The sequence below is a fragment of the Pseudorca crassidens genome, chromosome 15 (assembly GCF_039906515.1).
Source record: "Pseudorca crassidens isolate mPseCra1 chromosome 15, mPseCra1.hap1, whole genome shotgun sequence".
Lineage (NCBI taxonomy): Eukaryota > Metazoa > Chordata > Mammalia > Artiodactyla > Delphinidae > Pseudorca > Pseudorca crassidens.
In genome coordinates, this window is record NC_090310.1 from 23,162,268 (window position 1) to 23,182,788 (window position 20,521).

Consider the following 20,521-nt stretch of genomic DNA (forward strand, 5'->3'; position numbering starts at 1 on the left):
GGGCCTTTGCACTTGCTCTTCTCTGTCTCTACCTTGCTCATCTCTATCTTCTGTTGGATGCTCTTCCTCCAGATAACCACGTGGCTCTTTCCCTCCCTCCCTTCAGGCTTTGCTCAAATACACCCCTGCTTTATTTTTCTCCAGACATCTATCATCATTTGAAATATATTGTTCTTACTTGTCTATTGTCTGTCTCCTCCAGAGGCAGGGGGAGTTTGTGTGTCGTATTCAAGGCTGTGTCCCAGTCCTAGAACGGTGCATGGCACGTAGCAGTTGCTCAGTAAATCTTTTCAAGTGAATGGGTGAATGAATGGATGGGTGGTTGGGTGGTCCTGCCAGGAGTAGGGCCTTGATGAGTCCCCTGGCCTCAGAGGTTTTTGAGCACTTGGTAGAAATGTCATAGAAGCTTTAACCAGATCCCCTGCACTGGGAGCTCCTTGGTTAAGACCCTTTGGCAGCTGTGAGCAGAAATTATTCAGGTGCCCCAGCTCCAGTTAGCATCCAAAATCAAAACAATGTCACACACACAGACATGAGTGGAAAGAAGTCTAAGAAGCTCTGAAATCGATGTCTACATTGTCTTACTGGTAGCGTCAAACTGGGTGTACGTGCATGTGTCTAATAGGGCTGCCTTGTGTAAAGTACCTGAAGTAGAAAGGCTGTAATATACAGTCAACATCCCAATCAATATTTTTTTGCCAGCTTTTTCAATTGTGAAATAAAAAGTCACCCCTAAAGAAAAGAATAATATTAAATGCTTAAATTCCTTACATCTTCTTCTCATTTTTTTGGTGCCCCTCTTTTGCTGGTGTGCTAAACATATACTTTGGTCTACCTGGGGGGTGAGCCAATGTTGCCTGTATCCTCAGCGCCAAATTCATTTATTCACAGTTCATTCATGCATGCGTTCATTCACTTAACAGGTTTTTATTAAGCATCCGCCATGTGTCAGGCTCTGTCTTACAGCCTGAGGACTCCGTGGTGAAGGAGAGAGATGGGGTCCCTTTCCTCATGGAGGTCACAGTCTAATGGGGGAGGGAGACGGTCAGAGTCAATACGCAGGTAAACACATAGGGAGGAGGATGGGCTAATGACAGGGATGCAGTGGGCTGGGCACTTGGGAGATAAGTGCTGGTTGGACGAGGCGGGGGGGGGGAAACTCTTCGAGGCGGGAAGCAAGTCTGTAAACCTTCATTGTCTCCAGAGCCCCTGCCCCCAGCCCAGAGTCCCACACAGAGAGGGACTCCATGAAAGGTATCAAACAGAGCTCATTGCCACAGCAGCTGGCCGGTTGCCTGGACCAGATGACCCAGAAGGTCCCTTCTTCCCCAGAGTTTCCATGATTCTGTGAGTGGGAAGAAAAACCCTGGAGTGAAGCCGGCACCAAATACGGTCAGGCTAGGTTCTCGGCAAGCCCCTGAGGGAGGCTGGCGGTGGTTTTGGTGCCATTTAGGTCACAGTTGGCCTGTGCCCACATTCTGGGAATGTTTGTGCTCGTTGGTAGGATTTGGTGTCCTGTGGAAAGAGCTGCCCAGCAAGTTGGGACGTCAGGATGCTCTCCAGATGTGCCTGCCTCTGCCCATTCATCCGTCCATTCATTCATTCTCCAGATGGAGAGGCACCGCTCTAAGCCTCAGAGAGACTAACTTTGTCCTTAACCTGGAAGAACAGCAGATACCAGAAGAAGTAGTTACCCCTGCCCCTGTCCCCATATCTCCTGTAATAATTACCCAGTCATCCTCCCACCTAAGTAACCTCCTGCTTGCTGAAATCTGACTCCAGTGGCCAACAGATTCTAGGCCTTCCTAGGTGGAGGCAGCCCAGTATCTGAGACCTGCTCCAGCCTCCCATGCACATGGTCATCAAGCAGCCTACACACCACAGGCTTAAATGATCAACTCAGGAGAATGTCCGACAGTAACTAGTGAGCCATTCTTATCCTCTCAGGATGAGAAAACCAAGGCTAGGAGAGGTGATGCCACCTGCCTTTCTAAGAATCGGTAGAACCAGGAGTCTGTCTTGACATCAAAGCCTTGGGCAAGCCGCCATCTCTCCAGACCTCAGGTTCCCTGTTGAAAAGCCAGGGCAGCAAAGCCTTCCCAGCAGGGTGGTGTGAGAAATTCAGTGATGTCATGCTTTGAAAAGTGTGTGGTCCTATATGCAAAGGGTTGGAAGTGTACCAGCTACAAAAATAATGGTGCTTGTGTTCAAGGGTATAGTTGTGATTTTTCTTTTAACTTGAAGATGCAGAACTTCCCAAGGATGTCTGAAAAGGAAAAAGCATTCCTCTTCAGTGATGGCCATTTTGAAAATAGAGTTTTCCATCAGAGGCTGTTGCTGGGAAATGTGAATAGGATGTATCCTTCCTGTGGTGTGGCTGCAAGAACAATCAGATGATTAGTTTGTGTGGCAGTTTATTGTTTACAAAGCACTTGCAAATCCATGGCCCACCGAGTGGTCTCATAGTAAAGACTATAGCTTTGGCATCTGACAGACCTGTGATAGGTTCCTAGTTCCAGCACTTCCTAGCTGTGTGAGTGGGCAAAGCACCTAACCTCTCCGAGCCTCACTTTCTTCATCTGTAAAATGGGATAATTCTGTTCACTGAGTAGCTCAGAGAATTGAGTGTGGTGATGCATATCGTGTACTGCAAATAGCCTGGCGCAAGGTATGCTCCCAAATTCCCAGCCAGTATTATTTATGTTGTTGGTACATTTGTCCTCATGATCACGCTGCTGAGGTCATGGTATTATACCCACCGTTTCTGAGATGAGAAACGTGTGACTCAGAGGCAGTCTTTGTTTCTCCTGGGGTGGCCTGGCTAGTGGGTGACAAGCCAGCCCGTCTCCAGCTCCGGCCCTGGATCCCGCAGCTGCTGAATATTCAGTGGGTCAGTGCCGCTCCATATTCAAAGGCCTTTGTTCTGGTTCATAACAGCCCTTTGTTGCTGGCCAGAGGGAGGAGCGGTGGGCTTTGAGCCTCTAGCCTTCAGCCTCCACCCCAACCCCGGACCCCCGTGTTTGCTTAGGGAGCCATGTTACTAATGGAAGTGTGTCATGCCCTGGGGGGGGTGCTGGGGCCAGGAGTGAAGGTTGAGCCGGGTTTGTCGGCTTGCGCTTGGTGACTGGCAGGGCTCCAGACGCGTGTCCGTGTCATCAGCAGTGGGACAGCTGTTCTGCGATGTGAACTTGCCCATCGGAGAGGCAAGGATTACAGTTCTGCACCATCAGACTCCAGCTCGGATCAAGGCCTTGGCCGGTCCCCTCCCCCCGGCGCTCCCTCGCTGTTAGCTATAAGTACATTTACAGAGCCCACTGCGTGCAGGGCTGTGCTCAGTGTTTCCGCCTGCATGATCGCCTTTGATTCTCACAAGCTGGCACTCCTGTGATGGATCTCGTCCTTAGCCCTGAAGCCTACAGAGGGATCCTTTGAAACGTGCTCCGATCACGACATGCTTTGGCCCAGAGCCCCGGGTGGCTGCCTGTCTGCCACATTGAAGGGTCATAGCACAGCCCACAGAGTCTGACCTGATTTGTCCTGGCCACCTCTCTGATCCCTGCTTTCCATTCTTCCTGTCCCAGCTCCCTGTTGTTGCTTGATAGATTGCTCGGAATGTGACGGCTTAAGCCATTTTATTGTTTCTGCTGATCCTGCGCATCAGGAAATGAGCAGGCTACAGAGGAGACGGTTTGCTCAGCTCTGTGTCCTATCTGCTGGGTCTGAGCATCCAGTGGCCTTTTCGTGCCCATGGTGGGGCCTGGCGAGGACGACCAGGGTGGCTGGGGACCAGCTGCAACGGCCTGCTGGGGTCATAAGCCGGGACCTTGATCCTTACTGTCAGCCAGTTCCTTGGTTGTCCTCCTTGAGCCTTGGGGCCTCTTTCTCTCCACGTGGTTGTGTCAGCAGCATCGCTGGACTTCTAACACAGCAGCCCCAGGCTCCCAACAGCACAAAGTAGAAGCTTCCTGGCCCTTTTAAGGCTTGGATCTGGAACTGGCAGAGTATCAGTTCTCTCGCGACCTTTGTTTAAAAACAAGTCATGGGTCCAGCCCGGATTCAAGGGGAGGAGACCACAGAGGGCTGGTGTGGCTCTTTGGGGGCCACCAACAAAAGAGCCTTCGAGGCTCCCATTCATTCACTCTTCCCCACTCACCTAGGCCTCCATGCTCTTCTTCAAGCATGCTGTGCATGCCCCTGCCTCAGGGCCTTTGCACTTGTTGTTTCCGTCTCCCAGGATGCCCTTCCCCAAATATCCACAGGGCTCACACACCCCCTCTATGTAGCCTCAGTGCCATGTGAGTAGGGTATTTACTTTGTTCACTGTAGTATCCCTAGCTTCAGATCTGACACATGATAGGTATATTTGGTGAATGAATGAGTTTTTGAGATGAGGAAACTGAAGCTCAGAGAGGTTAAGTAATTTCCCCAAAGACACACAGCTAGTAATCAACAGACCCCAGATTCAAACCCAAGCAAGCTTTGCTGCCTGGAGGGGTAATTGCTTAGGTTATCACAGCTGCCTCCTACCTCCTCCTTCCATGTCCTGTCTCCACTCAGGATGGTCTTCCCAAACTAAAATCGGATCAGGTATAAAATACATCCTGAAAGTGGCATTCGTTCCTCACCTTCAACAGAAAGCTCTCCCTCCTTGGACCTCTGCACAAGGCACAGCAAAACTTGGCCTCCAGCTGTGGTCTGATGTAGCAGAGTGAATATTCTTTTTTTTTATTTTTATTTTTATTGAAGTATAGTTAATAGAGATTCTTGAGTAGGCAGACCTGGCTCTGTTTCCAATGCCCCCACCCTCAGGCTCTCTAAGCACGGGCAAGTTACGAATGTCATCCACTCATCCATCTATCCAATAAGTATTTATTGAACTACTCTGAGCCAGGGATGCTGCTGGGTTCTGGGTTACAATGGTGAGGAAATCTTCACAGTCCCTGCCCTCCGAGAACTTACAGTCCACTGGGTAAGACAGACATACTCACATGGTCACACAAAGAAATATAAGGTTATAGATTGTGATAAGTGCTGTGAAGGACTTACTGTGTGGGGGAAAATGAGTAACAAGACACCTACAGGGCTTCCCTGGTGGCGCAGTGGTTGAGAGTCTGCCTGCCGATGCAGGGGACATGGGTTCGTGCCCCGGTCCGGGAAGATCCCACATGCCGCGGAGCGGCTAGGCCCGTGAGCCATGGCTGCTGGGCCTGCACGTCCGGAGCCTGTGCTCTGCAGCGGGAGAGGCCACAACAGTGAGAGACCCGCGTACCGCAAAAAAAAAAAAAAAAAAAAAAGACACCTACAATAGTGCAGTGAGGCAGGGTTGGTTTCCTTGAGGAAGTGGCATTCGAGTAGGAGCTAAGAAGTTCACTCCAGGCAGAGGGAACAGCAACGCAAAGGCTCTGAGGAGGAGGGAACACAGGCCCATTTTAGTATATGAAGGATCCTAAGAAATGTAGGTTGGAGGTCAGAGAGCCTGAGGAGCTGGAGAGGCGGGCAGGAGTCAGATCATGCAGGGCTTCGAGGGCTTGGGCAAGGGGTTGGAGAACCCATGAATGACTTTATTTTCTCATCTGTAAAATGGGGATGATAATAGTACCTACCTCAGTACGTGTGAGCATCTGTGGTCAGTTGGGCAACAGCTGGCTGTAGGCTGGCCTGGCATGGTCTCGGTTGGGGTGATCATCCCTGCTCTACCTGGTCTCATCCTCCAGCAGGTTAGCTTGGGCTTGTTCACAAGGCAGCAGCTGGCGTGCAAAGAACAGCAGAAGCTGGCAAGGCCTCCTGAGGCTAGGCTTAGAACTGGCACAGCACCACTTCTGTTGCATTCTGTTGGTCCAAGCAGATCGTAAGGCCAGCCCACATCCCATGAGTGGTCATGAAGCTCTTAACAGAGTGCCTGGTGCAAAGGAAGTGCTCCGTAAACGCCATTATTATTATTGTCATTGATGATGTTGTTATCGCTATGCATTTGCAAAGCAGTTTATGCTTTTCAGAGCTTTATGCCATACAGTGGATACCCTACACTGTGTGAGGATAGTTGGGGCAAATGTCACTAGCCCTATTTGCCAAATGAAAAACAGAGGTTAGATTACTCAAACACCTAGCAAGTGGCTGCAGCCAGACACTAGAATGCAGGCATCATGTAACTTAAAACACACCTGCTGGAAGTGAACCCTTTTGCAGATGATTTCATTGTCCTGAGCACCATCCTGGTAAATGAAATAATTAAGATACAAATACTTCTGTCAGTGGCCCAGGCTCCTGACTGTGAGGTTTAGTTAGGGTCTCTGAGATCTAAGTCTCCTACATAAGTTTTGGGTTTTGGTCCCCAAGTTCACTGGGGTGAATGGTGGTTTTCTTCCTTCTTATCCAGAGAGCCTCTCTTTGGACTCCAGTTGCTTTTCTTCTCCACCTGTGACTTTCCTTCAAGAATTGCCAAGCTACCTGTCTATTGCTCGTAAGAGGACGACCATCCTTCCCCGGGACAAGCAAAGTGGCACTTTGCTGAAGCCAACAGACTCTTACAGCTCCCAGTTGGAGGGAGAAATCACTGAAAACCTTGACAACCAATCCATTCGGAAATACGCACTGAACATCTCTGAGAAGCGGAGACTAAGGTTTGTCCAGCAGCCATCTGGAAGGCATATGGTGTATGTTTTGGGAAGAGGTGCTTTTTATGCATGGAATGCATTTCCTGAAGAGTTCACATAATTAAAAGTTTATTACTTAGGATAAGCTAAGCTGCTGTGACAAAGATACGCACACAGGTAAAATCTCAGTGTATTAGAAGTTCATTTCTTGCTCACATAAAAGTCCTGGGTTGAGGTCAAGGGGGAACGTTGCAGTCACTCAGGGGCCCAGGCTGCTTCCATCTTGTGGCTCTGCAACCCCCAAAGCCTCATCGTTGTGTGTAGTCACTCTGTTCCCCTTCCCCCCAGCACCTGCCCACCATTAATCTACTCTCCGTCTCTATAGATTTGCCATTCTGGACATTTCATGTACATGGAATCATCCATGTGTCTGACTTCTTTCACTTAGCTTCATGTTTTCAAGGTTCACGTAAGTTGTAGAATGTATCAGTACTTCCTTCCTTTTTGTGGCTGAATAACATTCTACTGTGTGGATAGAGCACAGTTTATTTATTCTTTGATGGAGATCTGGGTTGTTGACACATTTTGCCTATTGTGTTTAATGCTGCGTTGAACATTTGTGTACAAGTTTTTGTTTGAGACCCTGTTTTCAATTCTTTTGGAGTATCTACCTACGAGTGGAATTGCCGGGTCACATGGTAATTCTGCGTTTAACTTTCTGAGGAACTGCTGAACTTCTTCCTAGTGGCCACACCATTTTCCATTCCCACCAGGAGTGCATGAGGGCTCCAGGTTTTCCACATCCTCTCGGCTGGGGTTTTATTTGGTGCTGAGGTTGATGACCCTGCCTTGTCATTGTCATGCTTGTTTCTCAATGCAGGGACATTCAGGAGACCCAAATGAGGTACTTATCTGAGTGGGACCAGTGGAAACGGTATAGCAGCAAGTCTTGGGAGAGGTTCATAGGGAAGGCTCGCGAGATGACAACCCACCTGGAGCTGTGGCGGAAGGACATTCGCAGCATAGAAGGTACACACCCCACACTGCACGTGCTCCTCCGTAGAAGTCTCCTGCGCCTGAGGAAAGGACAGCTTTGTTTTCACTCACCCCCCAGCTGAAACGTAGCATTTCCTTCCGTGATGAACGCGAGCAACTAGCCACAGTTAGGATTAATAGAGCCTGTGTCTTCGTCACCAGGAACATCACAGATGTCTTCCTGTTCCTTCCAGTTGTTGTAGTTGACTGGGAATAGCATCTGTGCTCATCACGACTTTGAAATTACAGCAGTGATTAGATCTGCCACTAGACCTTGTTATTTAATATGTTAATGAAAATGCTCATGTATTAATCTATCACAAATTTAGTTTATACAATAATGTTTTGATCATCATACGACCATTTGTATTTTGTGTGTTTAAAAATGTTATTCCAAGATGGGGCTCAATAAGCCTCATCAGACTGCCAAAGACACCCATCGCCCTGAAAATATTAATAATCCTACTTTCCCGCAATGGTGAGAATTGGGATGAAGTACAGGCAGACCTAGGAGATATTGAGGGTTTGGTTCCAGACTACCACAATAAAGCAAGTCACACGAATTTTTTGGTTTCCCAGTGCGTATAAAAGTTGTGTTTGCACGATACCATAGTCTATTAAGTGTGCAATAGCATTATGTCTAAAAAGTAGTGTACATAACTTAATTAAAAAGTACTTTATTGCTAAAAAATGCTAACCATCATCTGAGCCTTCAGTGAGTTGTAATCTTTTTGCTGGTGGAGGGTTTGAAGTATTGCGAGAATTACCAAAATGCGACACAGAGACAGGAAGTGAGCAAATGCTCTGGAAAAATGGTGCTGATGGACTTGCTTGATGCAGGGTTGCCACAAACCTTCAATGTATGAAAAACAAAATATCTGTAAAGCGCAATAAAGCAAAGCACAATAAAAGATATGCCTGTCATAACAAAATCCATAGACTGGGCGACTTAAAGAATAGAAATTTATTTTCTTACAGTCCTGGAGACTGGAAGTTTGATATCCGGCCACCTTGTCACTCTGTCCTCAAATGACCTCCTCTTTGTGTGTGCTTAGGGAGAGAGAGCACGCTTTGTTGCTTTTTCTTCTAAGGGGACTAACCCATCATGAGGGCCCCACTTTCCTGACCTTACTTAGCCGTGTTACCTCCCCAAGGCCTGTTTCCAGATACCATCACACTGAGGGTTTGAGTTCCAACATATAAATTTGCAGGGGGTGGGGGGAACAATATACAATTCAGTCCACAACAGGTATACAAAAATTGGAAGTTATGACAAAATGTAAAATCAGAAAAAAAAAATTAAACATTTGGGTGACATAACTGAGCCAGGGGGAAAATACCTTTTAGGATTACCCGGTTTCTACTAGAAAGCAAAACAATTTACAAGCTTCTCCTCAAAACTGCTGAAATGGAAATTTTGTGATGTTTGTAAGGACCATGGCAGGATATGTGAAAAAATTTATTGCCCCCATTATTACTATTTTAAAACCTATAAAATACCAGTGGTAATCTATTCAATGAACTTTTTTAGTTGTTTTATTGGGAGAATGTAAACTTATTTCCAGGGGGGGATTCATTAGAAACTTAGAACTTCAACCATCCACTTTAGAAGTTTAAGTGAACATTATCTTTGGAGCAAAAAATAATAAAAGCTAACCTTTATTGAGGCTTCACTGTGAACTGGGCATTGTGTTCAACATTTTACTCATATGGTCTCCGTTGACCCTCACAAGAACCCATTTTTCACATAGGCATTTATCATTTGCGTGGTTCAGAGAGATTAAAACACTTGCCCAAGTTCCTTGGCTAGAACAAGGCAGACCCAGAATTTGAACCCAGGCAGTCAAGCTTCAGGACCCAAGGTTTTAGCCACCGTGCCCAGATTCCTCTCTTGTTAAGTGGTGGCTTTTATGAAGATTTTCATTCATAAAGTGGCTTATGTGTTGGAAGGTAGTTTCTCCCCATGGAACTGGGCCCTTGATTTTCTCTTCAGTGACTCCAATCCTGTGATTTCTTGGCTGACTAGGTACTCATCTGGCAGGAAGTGAAGGATTGATAGTTAAGCTCCTTACCTCCGTCAAGGAGAGAAGAAAAGATTGTGGGTCACACATCTTCAGTCTCAGAATATAAGTTCTTTGCCTGCACCAAGAACAAGCAGACATCCTTATTCTTTGAGTGCTTTCTGTCTGTCCTTAGTAATTTAATCATTATTTGGTGGAAGGTTTGTTTTCTATTTGAAAAATCAATGAATGTAATTCACTACCTTAACAGAATAAAGGAAAAAAATTATATGATTAACCCAACTGATGCAGAAAAAGCATTGGTGAAATTCAGTTCTCATTCTCAGCAAATAAGAAATAGATGGGAGCCTTCTTTTTTTTGTTGTTTCTTTTTGTTTTGTTTTTTTGGCCACACTGTGTGGCTTGTGGGATCTTAGTTCCCCGACCAGGGATTGAACCCAGGGCACCACAATGTGAAAGAGCTAAGTCCTAACCACTGGACCGCCAGGGAATTCCCAGGAGCTTTCTTAATCTGGGAAAAAATATCTATAAACATTGTATAGCACACATCATACTTAATGGTGAAATATTGAAAGCTTTTCTTCTAAGATTGAGAATGAGGAAAAGACTTCTAATTATCACAGATTCTATTCAGCATTGTTCTGGAAGTCCTAGCCAATGTACAATGATGGGAAAAAAAGGGTCAATGACCAGAAAGGAAGAAATAAGTTGTCTCTTTTTTTTTGCAGATGACATGATTTATTTGTAGAAAACAAAAAAGACAAACTATTAGAATTGAGGCAACTTTGGCAAGGTTGCTAGATATAAGATCTATATATATATAACCAACTGTATTTCTATATACCAGCAACAAACATTTAAAAAATAAGTTATACTGTAGTATCATTGCACCTAGGAATACATCTAAAGAACTATGTGAAATAATTCTGCACAGAAAACTATAAAATATTGTTGAGAGAAATTAAAGAACCTAAATATACCATGTTCACGGATCAGAGACTCAATATTGTAAAGATGTCACTTGTTCTCAAACTGACCTATATATTCCATGTAATCCCAGTCCGAATCTCAGCACATTTTGCACATGCGTGCATGTGTGTATGTGTGAAAATGAATATGCTGATTCTAAAATTTATATAGAAATGCAGAGGACCAAGGATGCCTGAGGAAGAAGAAAGCCTAAAGACTTAGAGCACCATATATCAAGTATTATTGTATCTGCAATAATGAGACAGTTCTGGTATTGGTGCAAAGATAGACAAATAGACCCATAGAACAGAAGAGGGAATTCAGAAACAGGTCCATAAATATATAGTCAATTACAAAAGCACTATTGCAATTAACTAGGGAAAGGATAGCCTTTTCAATAAATGGCGCTGAGTCCATTAGATAGTCCATTAGATATAGTCCATTAGATATTCCTATGAGAAAATATTGAGCCCTCTCTCACACCATCTCAAATTATTGATTTAAGAGTGATTGTAGATTTACATGTGAAAGTTTAAACTTAATAATTTCAAGTAGAGCCTTGAAATTATTCTTCCTCCCTCCCCCACTAAGAGCCTCCAATTTCAGTTCAGCCCTCTGTGGCTGATTGAACCTACAGTGGGTACTGTATCAATACTCCTGGTCAGTGATGTCTGGATTCCTTTTTTCCAGGGAAATTTGGCACTGGAATTCAGTCCTACTTCTCCTTCTTACGGTTTCTGGTATTGCTGAATTTGGTGATATTTCTGATCATCTTTATGCTGGTTTTGCTCCCAGTCTTGCTCACCAGATACAAGATCACCAACAGCAGCTTTGTGCTCATTCCATCCAAAGGCGCGGGTGAGTGTAAGGCCTGATTTGCCATGAGGAGTGTTCTTTTCATTGTGTACCTAGCTACAATGCTTCTTTCTCTAGCAATCTTTATAATCTAAGTCTTGGGTGACTGTATTAGTCAGGATAGGCTAGGTTATGCTGCAGAAACAAATGACCCCATAACTCAGCACCCAGTAACCACAAACGTTTCTTTCTTGCTCACACTGTATGTCCATCAGTGTTTGGTGGTGGCTTTGTTCCATGTTGTCTTCACTCTGGAGCCCAAGCTGAGGGAGCAGCCTCTCTCTGCACCATTGATAGTCGCGATGTCCAAAGGAAAAAGAGCCATGGCAAACATGTGCTGGCTTCTAATGCTTCTGCCTGGAGATGACACACATCCTTTTCGCCACACCTTACTAGCCAGTGCAAGTAACTCGCCACTCCTGGGTTCAGCAAGGCGTTTGGGAGGAGCAATGCGGGGTGGGGAAGTGGACTATTTAGTAAACATAATACAGTCGACTCCAGTGACTTCATTTCAAGCTTTTATTTCAAGGCTTTTATCTCCGTTAATGGTGATGCTCAGGCTGCTGTTTATTAAACATCAGTCATCTGCCAGACGCTATGGCAGGTAATGGACCTGTGTTTTCTTACTGAATTCTCAGTGTAAGTCAGGTCTGGGCATCCTGTTTTTTCAAATGGGGATAATTTCTGTCATTCCAGAGATGTTTATTTACCACCCTCTAGTACCAGGCTCTGTGCTAGGAGCTGGAAGTGGAAACCTCCTGCTTCTATCACATGACTCCTTTCCCCAGAAGAATGCCCCGTCTGCAGTCACTTCTGTGGCTCTAAACATTCCTCCTCATCATATTTGTTTTTGTTTTAATTCTATTACACTTAAAAATCAAATAAGAATAACGTGGAAACGCTGACTTTTTGAGTGCCTACTGCATGCCCAGTGCTGCCTTCTCATTTTCTAATATGTCCATGTCACAGATAAATATCTCCTGCTGCTGTGTGAAAACCCTGGGTTCGGTTTCAAGGCCCAGCTCTGTTAGTTGATTAGATTTTGTGAGCCTCATTTTCCTTATCCGTAGAATGAAGGTGATGATTTAACTAGTGAGACAATTGTTTCATTATTCAAATAATGTTGTACTACACTATTTAATACTTAGCTCATTAAAAGATAATAAATACTTATTATTTAAAGTACAAATAATTGAAAACAATAATATAAATTCTATATTATTTAATACAGAAAACTTAAGTGTAAGTAATGATTAAGCAATACTCATAATTTTTAAATGAATATTAACTAATATAATACAGTGCTTTGCCCATGGAAAGTGCTCAATAAATGCAGCTTTTTTTTTTTTTTTAGTATTATTTCTTTCTAGAAGAACTGAATGCTATTCTGTCTCACTAGACATCACTGCCTGTTCAGTTCTCCCTTTAGCCGTGAGCAGGGCCTTGGGCGGAGGGAGGCCACGCTCTTGGAGGAAATGAAGCTGGACTCTGAGCGTGGACACCACGCATCTCTTCTTTTTCCTCATTATTTCCTCTGACTGCATTGTCCTCCTGCACATGCTTTTTTTTTTCGACTTACCTAGTAAACTTTGTCCCTTAAGATAAGGGTCAGAAGTCCCTTTCTTCCTCTTCTCACTTCCCTTCTCCGTTCCTTCAACAAGTGTTTATTGAGCACCTGCTGTGTGCTGGGCCCTGAGCCAGGCCCTGGGGCTACAGTAGGGACCACCACAGGGTACTGCACTATAGCAGAGGATGGACGTTAGGAAGGGACCACATGAAGAGGTATATAAGCTATGAATTTGCCTCTGGGGGAGGGGAAAGGATAAGGTGCTGAGAGGTCAGACACCAGGACACTGGAGGCTGAGGGGTGCCCCAAGCCCTCTGTGAAGGCAGGGATATGTCAGGCAAGCCCAGGAGGACAAGGAGAAGGCAGCTGTTGGAGAGCTCAGGGAAGCTTCTTCATGCAGAGGAACAGCATCTGCAAAGGTTCAGAGCTGGGAATAACTCAGCATATTAGAGAAATGAAAAGCCAGGTGTGGCTGGTGGACACGTTCCTGGAAAGGGCCAGATAGTCAATATTTTAGGCTTGGCAGGCCATATGGTCTCTGTTGCAACTATTCAGTACTGCCATTGTGGCACAAAAGTGACCACGGAGAAACGTCCCAAATGGGCATAGCTGTGTTCCGATAACACGGTATTAACAAAAAAAGGCAGCTGGCCAGATTTGGCACAAGGACCATAGTTTGCCGACCTCTAGGCTTGAGGACAGTGAGTGAGGAGCAGAGTGGCAGCTGTCTCTTTCCATCTTCCTGACTCTGCTCCAAATAGTGACTGTCTCCCTCCTCTTTGCCTCTAATACTGTGTTCATACAACCATTTGAGCACCTTATATACACCTAACTTCTACTTATCCTTTCTACCACTTGATGGCAGGAACTATTTCTTACTCATCATTTTATCTCCAGCATGTACCTGGTGCATAGTAATTAAGAAGTGTTTGTTGAATGAATAAGTGAACACACATGTTAGGATTATAAAATGGCAGAGCTGGAATTGGCCTTGGAGGAACTGGTTCAACTCTCTTATTTTAACAAAGGGGAAACTAAGGTCCAGAGAAGGGATAGTACATTGGATTATTTTCCCCAGTTTGTCACTCCCCTGTAATTGTAACTTTGCAAAGCTTCCCACTGTGAGCAGAGAATACTTTCTGCCCCCATTGATATTGCTCTTGGCCATGTGACTTCTTTTGTCTAGTGGAGTATTAGTTTGAAATGGCTTTATGTGGTTGGCCTGCCTTATGAGAAGAGCCATGAGGAGAGCATCCCCCCCAGGTAGCCACTGCCTCTCCAGTCTGGTCCCAGAGTGAAATCATGTAGAGCAGACCTCAGCCCAACTGGGAGCCTGGTGTCCATCCTGGCTTAGCCTGAATCAGCTGAGTGAACTCAAACTGTAGATCCATGAAGGAGAAAATAAATGTTTGGAGGTTAAATAATTTGAGACTTTAAGGTTGTTATACAGCAATAGCTGACTGACACAGAGGAAGTGAATTAGTTGTTCTAGCATAATGTAGTGTCACTAAAATTGCTGTTCAAAAATTTTCTTGGTCAATTATATGTAGGTAAACATATGGTTTTTTTTAAGTGAAACTGCTTGTTAATTTACACACATGTAGAGATCTTTTAAAACTGGATTGCTTAAAATGGAATAATAATTTTATCGACCACATCTTCCAAAACATGTGCAAACATGAACCCCAAAACGTAAAATACTAATACAATCAGAAAGCCTGTGCTGTTATTAGACCCATATAGGAAACGTATAGAAAAAACATATATCCCAGGTATTTAGAGAATAGTGAAAGGGGAAAATGGTACTGTACTTGGTGCACTGGCGTTTAGATTGCAAATAGAAAATCACAGATTCACAAACATATCCATATATAATTGTATATGACATCTAAATGTATATACATATACAAGCATATATACACAAATTATGATAGACAAGTTATAGAGACTGAAGCTATTTCTACTGACGTTCTTGTTTTTGTTTTTTACAGATATTCAATGCACAGTGTATCCAATAAGTAGTTCTGGACTCATTTACTTTTACAGTTATATCATAGACTTGCTTTCTGGCACTGTAAGTATTTAACATAATTCTGGATTTGGACCCTCAATACTGAAATAGGTTAATTTAAAGACCAGGTTCCTGAATGTCTGCAGTGAGAATCAAACACGAGTGTTGACACAGGTACCAGTGAAAGAAAACAGGATTTGCAGTGACCTTATCGGCAAGGATAATGTTCATCCGCCCCTGCTAAGATGTACAGGAAATGTATTTTGTCACTTTCAGCCCTTGGCCTTTTCCTGATTCCTGCCCCCTTTGTATTGACCTGCAACAAGATCTGAGTTCCCCTGTAGAAAGAAGTTTCCGTGAAAATAAACCCAGATAGAATTTATTTAACTTCTCTGACACTGAAAGACCTTAACATATTGTAATCCTAGACCACCTGGATGAAAGCTGTGACTCCTCTTCCCAGCAATTACACACGCAGGTGTGCGTGGTACACACGTGCATACATGCCCTTACATGTGCACATGCACACGCCGCACTTGTGCACACACATACGCAGTCCCTGAAATCCCTTAAAAGTCTATTAATCCCAGGTTAACCCTGCTGCTCTAACGTAGAATTAATCTCATCCTTCCTGTAGTAGTTCCAAACGTTTTAAATTCTTCTTTATTCTAAAAAATGTTTTTGTGTGTGTGCTTTCATTTTTTTAATCACACTTTTTTTCAGCAAATAAGATTGCAGCTATGAAAAGTGGTGTCTCTGCCTTCTAGACTAGGGTTTCTCAACCTTGGACCCGACACTCCTTTGCTGTGGGCCTGTCCTGTGCACTGGAGGGTGTTTACAGCATCCCTGGCCTCCATCCACTAGATGCCGGTAGCAGCCCCGCTGCTGTGACAAGCAAACATGTCTCCAGACATGCCAGATGTTTCCTGGGGACCAAAAGTATCCCAGGTTGAGAACCCCTCCTTTAGATGTTTTAAAAAATACAAGTATATAAAAATACCTTTCTGAAAGTTACTGGTATTAAAATGCCATGCTATTGAACATTTCTGAATCGATAGATAGAAAGCATCGAATTTGTCCACTGCATTTGGTTTTGAAAAAGTGGATTTTACATCTCTGATCTCATGTTTTCCTCAGAACAACTGAGAGGAATCGTCAGGTGGGTGTTAAAATGTCCACTATACAAATGAGAAAACTGAAGCTTGCAAACTACGCAAGGAGAAAAGAAAGCCAGTGACTCACCCAAGGTCACATGCTAGTGAGAGCAAATCCCAGAACTGCTGTTAGCCCCATTTCTTTAGGTCACGTCCCATGAGAGAAGTTCCTTGTTGTAGGTCACCACACACCATGATCTTCTTCATTATAGGAAAGATTTCACAGGAGACTTAGATGCAGTTGATCATAAATGTTCAATAAACTATGCATGATAAAAAACAGCCCTGCCCCAAAGAATGAATTTTCTACAGTGATAAAAATGTTCTGTGTCTGTACTGTGAAATTCGACAGCCACTAACTCTTAAGCACTTGAAATGTGGCTAATGTGACCAAGAAACTGAATTTTAATTAAATTTTATTGTTGTTAATTTCAATTTATTTGTTTTCAATATGTGTTTTTAAAACCATTCTACATGCATTACAGAATGGCCATCATGTACATTCCCTGTAATATCACTGTTCTCACCCATGCAAGCAAGTAGCAGCCTTACACATATTTTTCATGTGTTTTTAAACACTTCTGTTCATGTTTATAGAATGAACAAAACAGCCACTCGCTGAACAGGGTTTTCTGTGTAGCAAGCAAATACCACTTCAGCATATGTCTTACAAGTGTTTTTACACATTTCTATATGTATTACAAAATGACTGTCACATCCATTCATGGAAGTAGCAGGGTTCTGCTCTCCATGTGGGTTGCGAGTCTGTAGCGGTCTTACAACTTCTCTCTCACACTGAATTTTAAAAACTTTTCTACACACATTACAGAGTCGACATCCCATGCCTTGACTAAAATAAAAGTATTCTGAACATATTGAGCAAGTAGCACTTTTACAACCATCTTTTTTCCTGTTTTTAAAATCTTCACTAATGCATTACAGTATGCGTATCACATTTATGCACTGAAAAACAGTCCTCAACATAGCAAGTAAGTAGCATTCTTACATCTTTTACGTGTGTGTTTTTTTTAAAAATTGAGATGTGATTGACATATAACACTGTATACGTTTGAGGATGTACATGTTGGTTTGATACCTTTATATATTGTGATATGATTACTATAGTAGTTTTAGCTAATAACCTTTATCATGTCACATATAAATTTTAATGATAGGCCCAAGAGGGAGCTGGCCAGAGAGATTAAGCAGTGGCTTGTCTTTGCTGAAAACAATTGAGGCAAGCTCATGATCGTATCAGAGAAATTATTTTCCAGGCCCAGTGGACCTTTGTCCTGTGATGTAACTTTATTTTGTAGGAGAGATTGATGACAGTCCTGACACCAACCTGGGGCAATAAAAACATGTTTTGTACAGTTGGGCAAGTTTTATGGCCTGTGTGCCCCAGCTTCAGGAGGGTTAAAGAAAAGATGGAGTCTTCTGTTTCTACATGTTTGTTTTTCTATTAAAAATTTACTTAAGTACTCAGTATAAGAATACAGGGTTATCATAAAAATATAAGACTTATAGAGTAAAAAATAAAATTACCTCTTCCCAGAGACCACCAATCCTTTAACACCATGGTTCATATCTTTCTCAACCTTTCTTGTGCACTTATATGGACTTCTTTTTTTTTTTTTTTTTTTGCGGTACGTGGGCCTCTCACTGTTGTGGCCTCTCCCATTGCGGAGCACAGGCTCCAGACACACAGGCTCAGCGGCCATGGCTCACGGGCCCAGCCGCTCCGCGGCATGTGGGACAGAGGGCACTACTGTGCCACCAGGGAAGCCCCCCTGTGTATTTTTAATGCTCAGGCTTTATCTGTGCTTTATTCCCCAAACTCTAGTTGAGCACCTCATATATCTATGGATTTTTTTTTCATTTTTTTAAATTGGGCTAAATTATTTTTAAAATTAATTTATTTTTTTAAATTGAAGTATAGTTGATTTACAGTGCTGTGTTAATTACTGCTGTAGGGCAAAGTGATTCAGATATATATACACATATATATACACACACACGTATACGCCCTTTTTTTTTATATTCTTTTCCATTATGGTTTTTCATAGGATATTGAATATAGTTCTCTGTGCTATACAGTAGGACCTTGTTGTTTATCTATTCTATATGTAATAGTTTGCATCTGCTAACCCAGCCTTCCACTCCGTCCCTCTCCCAACCTCCTCCTCCTTGGCAACCACCAGTCTGTTCTCTATGTCCACGACTCTTTCTGTTTCATAAATAGGTTCATTTGTGTCATATTTTAGATGTCACATATGTGATATCATGTGGTATTTATCTTTCTCTGTCTGACTTCACTTAGCATGATAATCTCTAGTTGTATCCATGTTGCTGCAAATCTGGAATTTTTCCAGCCTCTGGGGAATTCAGGGATGAACAGTGACACTGGAATGTGAGTTCCTTGAGGCAGAGACTGGTTTCCTGGTTCCCTGCAGTCAACTCACTAATCTGACCTCATGCCCTTGGCTTTGTTTCAGGGTTTCCTGGAGGACACCTGCCTCTTTTATGGACATTACACCATTGACGGGGTGAAATTTCAGAACTTCATCTATGATCTGCCTCTGGCTTATGTGTTAAGCACAGTTGCCTACCTGGCCCTGAGCCTTCTTTGGATAGTGAAAAGGTAAAGTTTATCTTGTCATTGTGTTCTCTTTGAATTATTCTTGATGGCTGGAGTCTCGTGGAGGTCCGTGGACTCCAAGAGCCATTGCCCAAAGGATGAGCAGAGTGCAGGGCTGAGCTCTGTGGAAAAAGGTTTGTGAGTGTGTTGGAGGCTGTGGACACCTGGAGGATGGGGGCAGCATCTGGGAGCTGGACTAGCAGCCCAGAGTCTTCAGTCAATCATCAGTGAACACATTTGCCAGTACCATTCTGCCGACCTTATCTTTGTTTTTTCTTTTTAAATCTATCAAGCCTAAGCCCTTTATTTTTTAAAATTTATTATTTATTTATTTATTTATTTATATTTGCGTTGGGTCTTAGTTGCTGTGCACAGGCTTTCTCTAGTTGCGGCAAGTGGGGGCTACTCTTCGTTGCAGTGCGTGGGCTTCCCATTGTGGTGGCTTCTCCTGTTGCGGAGCACAGGCTCTAGGTGCGTGGGCTTCAGTAGTTGTGGCACGTGGACTCAGTAGTTGTGGCTCATGGACTCTAGAGCACAGGCTCAGTAGTTGTGGCACACGGGCCCAGCTGCTCCGCGGCATGTGGGATCTTCCTGGACCAGAGCTCGAACCCGTGTCCCCTGCATTGGCAAGCGGACTCTCAACCACTGTGCCACCAGGGAAGTCCCACCAACCTTATCTTTGATCCGGTATATATGCTAACCAGGTCTCTACTGGGTTGCGAGTGGCAGAAACCCAGCTCTGACTAACTGGGCTAAAGGGGAATTGAGTGGCTGAGAGAACCAAGGAAGGGAGGAAAGTCCAAATTACAGGAAGGACAAGGATATAGGAATGGATTCAAAACAACCCAAAGCAAGGGCTCCTGCATCTCTGATTCTTCTGGTGGCATCTTCCTTATGTGTACTCCCAGGGTCACAGGCTCAGAAATCCTTTGAAGAGACTTGCTGGCTCTGCTTCATTCAGGTACCCAATTCTGACCCTTCAGTTGTGGCCAGTGGGTTAGGGTCATATGAGAATGTGGCATTTCACGTGGTAGACAGACATTTTAGTGGGAGGTGCCAATTCCCAAGAAAAGTGAGGATTATTAATTACTTTAAATTACTTTAACAAACAACTATCCCCTAAAGTACAGTGGCCCAACACGATAGAAGTTGTAAATCTTTCTCCCATGAAGTTCTTAGTGGGCCGCAGGTTAGTGCGGAAGAGTCCTTCTCAGTCCTGCTGGGACTCAAGTTGACTGCAGCTCAGCCATCATCAGCATGTGGCTTTTTAAGCTGTTCCTCTTGAGGGCTGGAAGGGAAAACGACCTTGGAGGAGTATCACGTGGTAAGTGTTTCTGGGCCCAGCCTGAGAGTGATGAACGTCACTCACATTCCATCAGCTAGAGCTTAGTCACGTGACCACGGCTCACTGAAAGGGAGGCTGGGAAATGTTGTCCTTGGCTGGCAGCCGCTTCCCAGCACTAGCGCTACACTATGAAAGGAGAACCACCCATTCCTGATGGACGGCTTACTGTCTCTGCCCCAAGGGGAATGCTTGGATGGCCACCTCTCTTACCCACTTCATTGTGCCTGTGAGAGCCGGGCAGTGCTATAAGCCATGGGGCTGTGAAGCTCCTTATCACAGGTGTAGAAGAGACCACGGTTTTGGCGTCTGAGTCTGTCCTCCATGGAGACCAGG

The 20,521-nt window shown here is 44.1% G+C and overlaps 1 protein-coding gene across 3 annotated transcripts in view; it reads left to right on the forward strand.

Annotated features, from left to right (window-relative positions):
* The window catches only part of TMC7 (transmembrane channel like 7), a 50,501-nt gene that overhangs the window by 7,701 nt on the left and 22,279 nt on the right, over positions 1–20,521 (forward strand). The window contains exons 2-6 of one of the 3 annotated variants that reach the window (XM_067706516.1): positions 6,377–6,620; positions 7,474–7,622; positions 11,309–11,476; positions 15,032–15,114; positions 18,701–18,846. In XM_067706516.1, coding sequence (XP_067562617.1) covers positions 6,377–6,620; positions 7,474–7,622; positions 11,309–11,476; positions 15,032–15,114; positions 18,701–18,846 — 790 coding nt within the window. Of the gene's footprint in view, positions 1–6,376; positions 6,621–6,647; positions 6,771–7,473; positions 7,623–11,308; positions 11,477–15,031; positions 15,115–18,700; positions 18,847–20,521 lie in introns of those variants that run through there. The other 2 variants (XM_067706517.1, XM_067706518.1) reach the window with 2 other exon arrangements.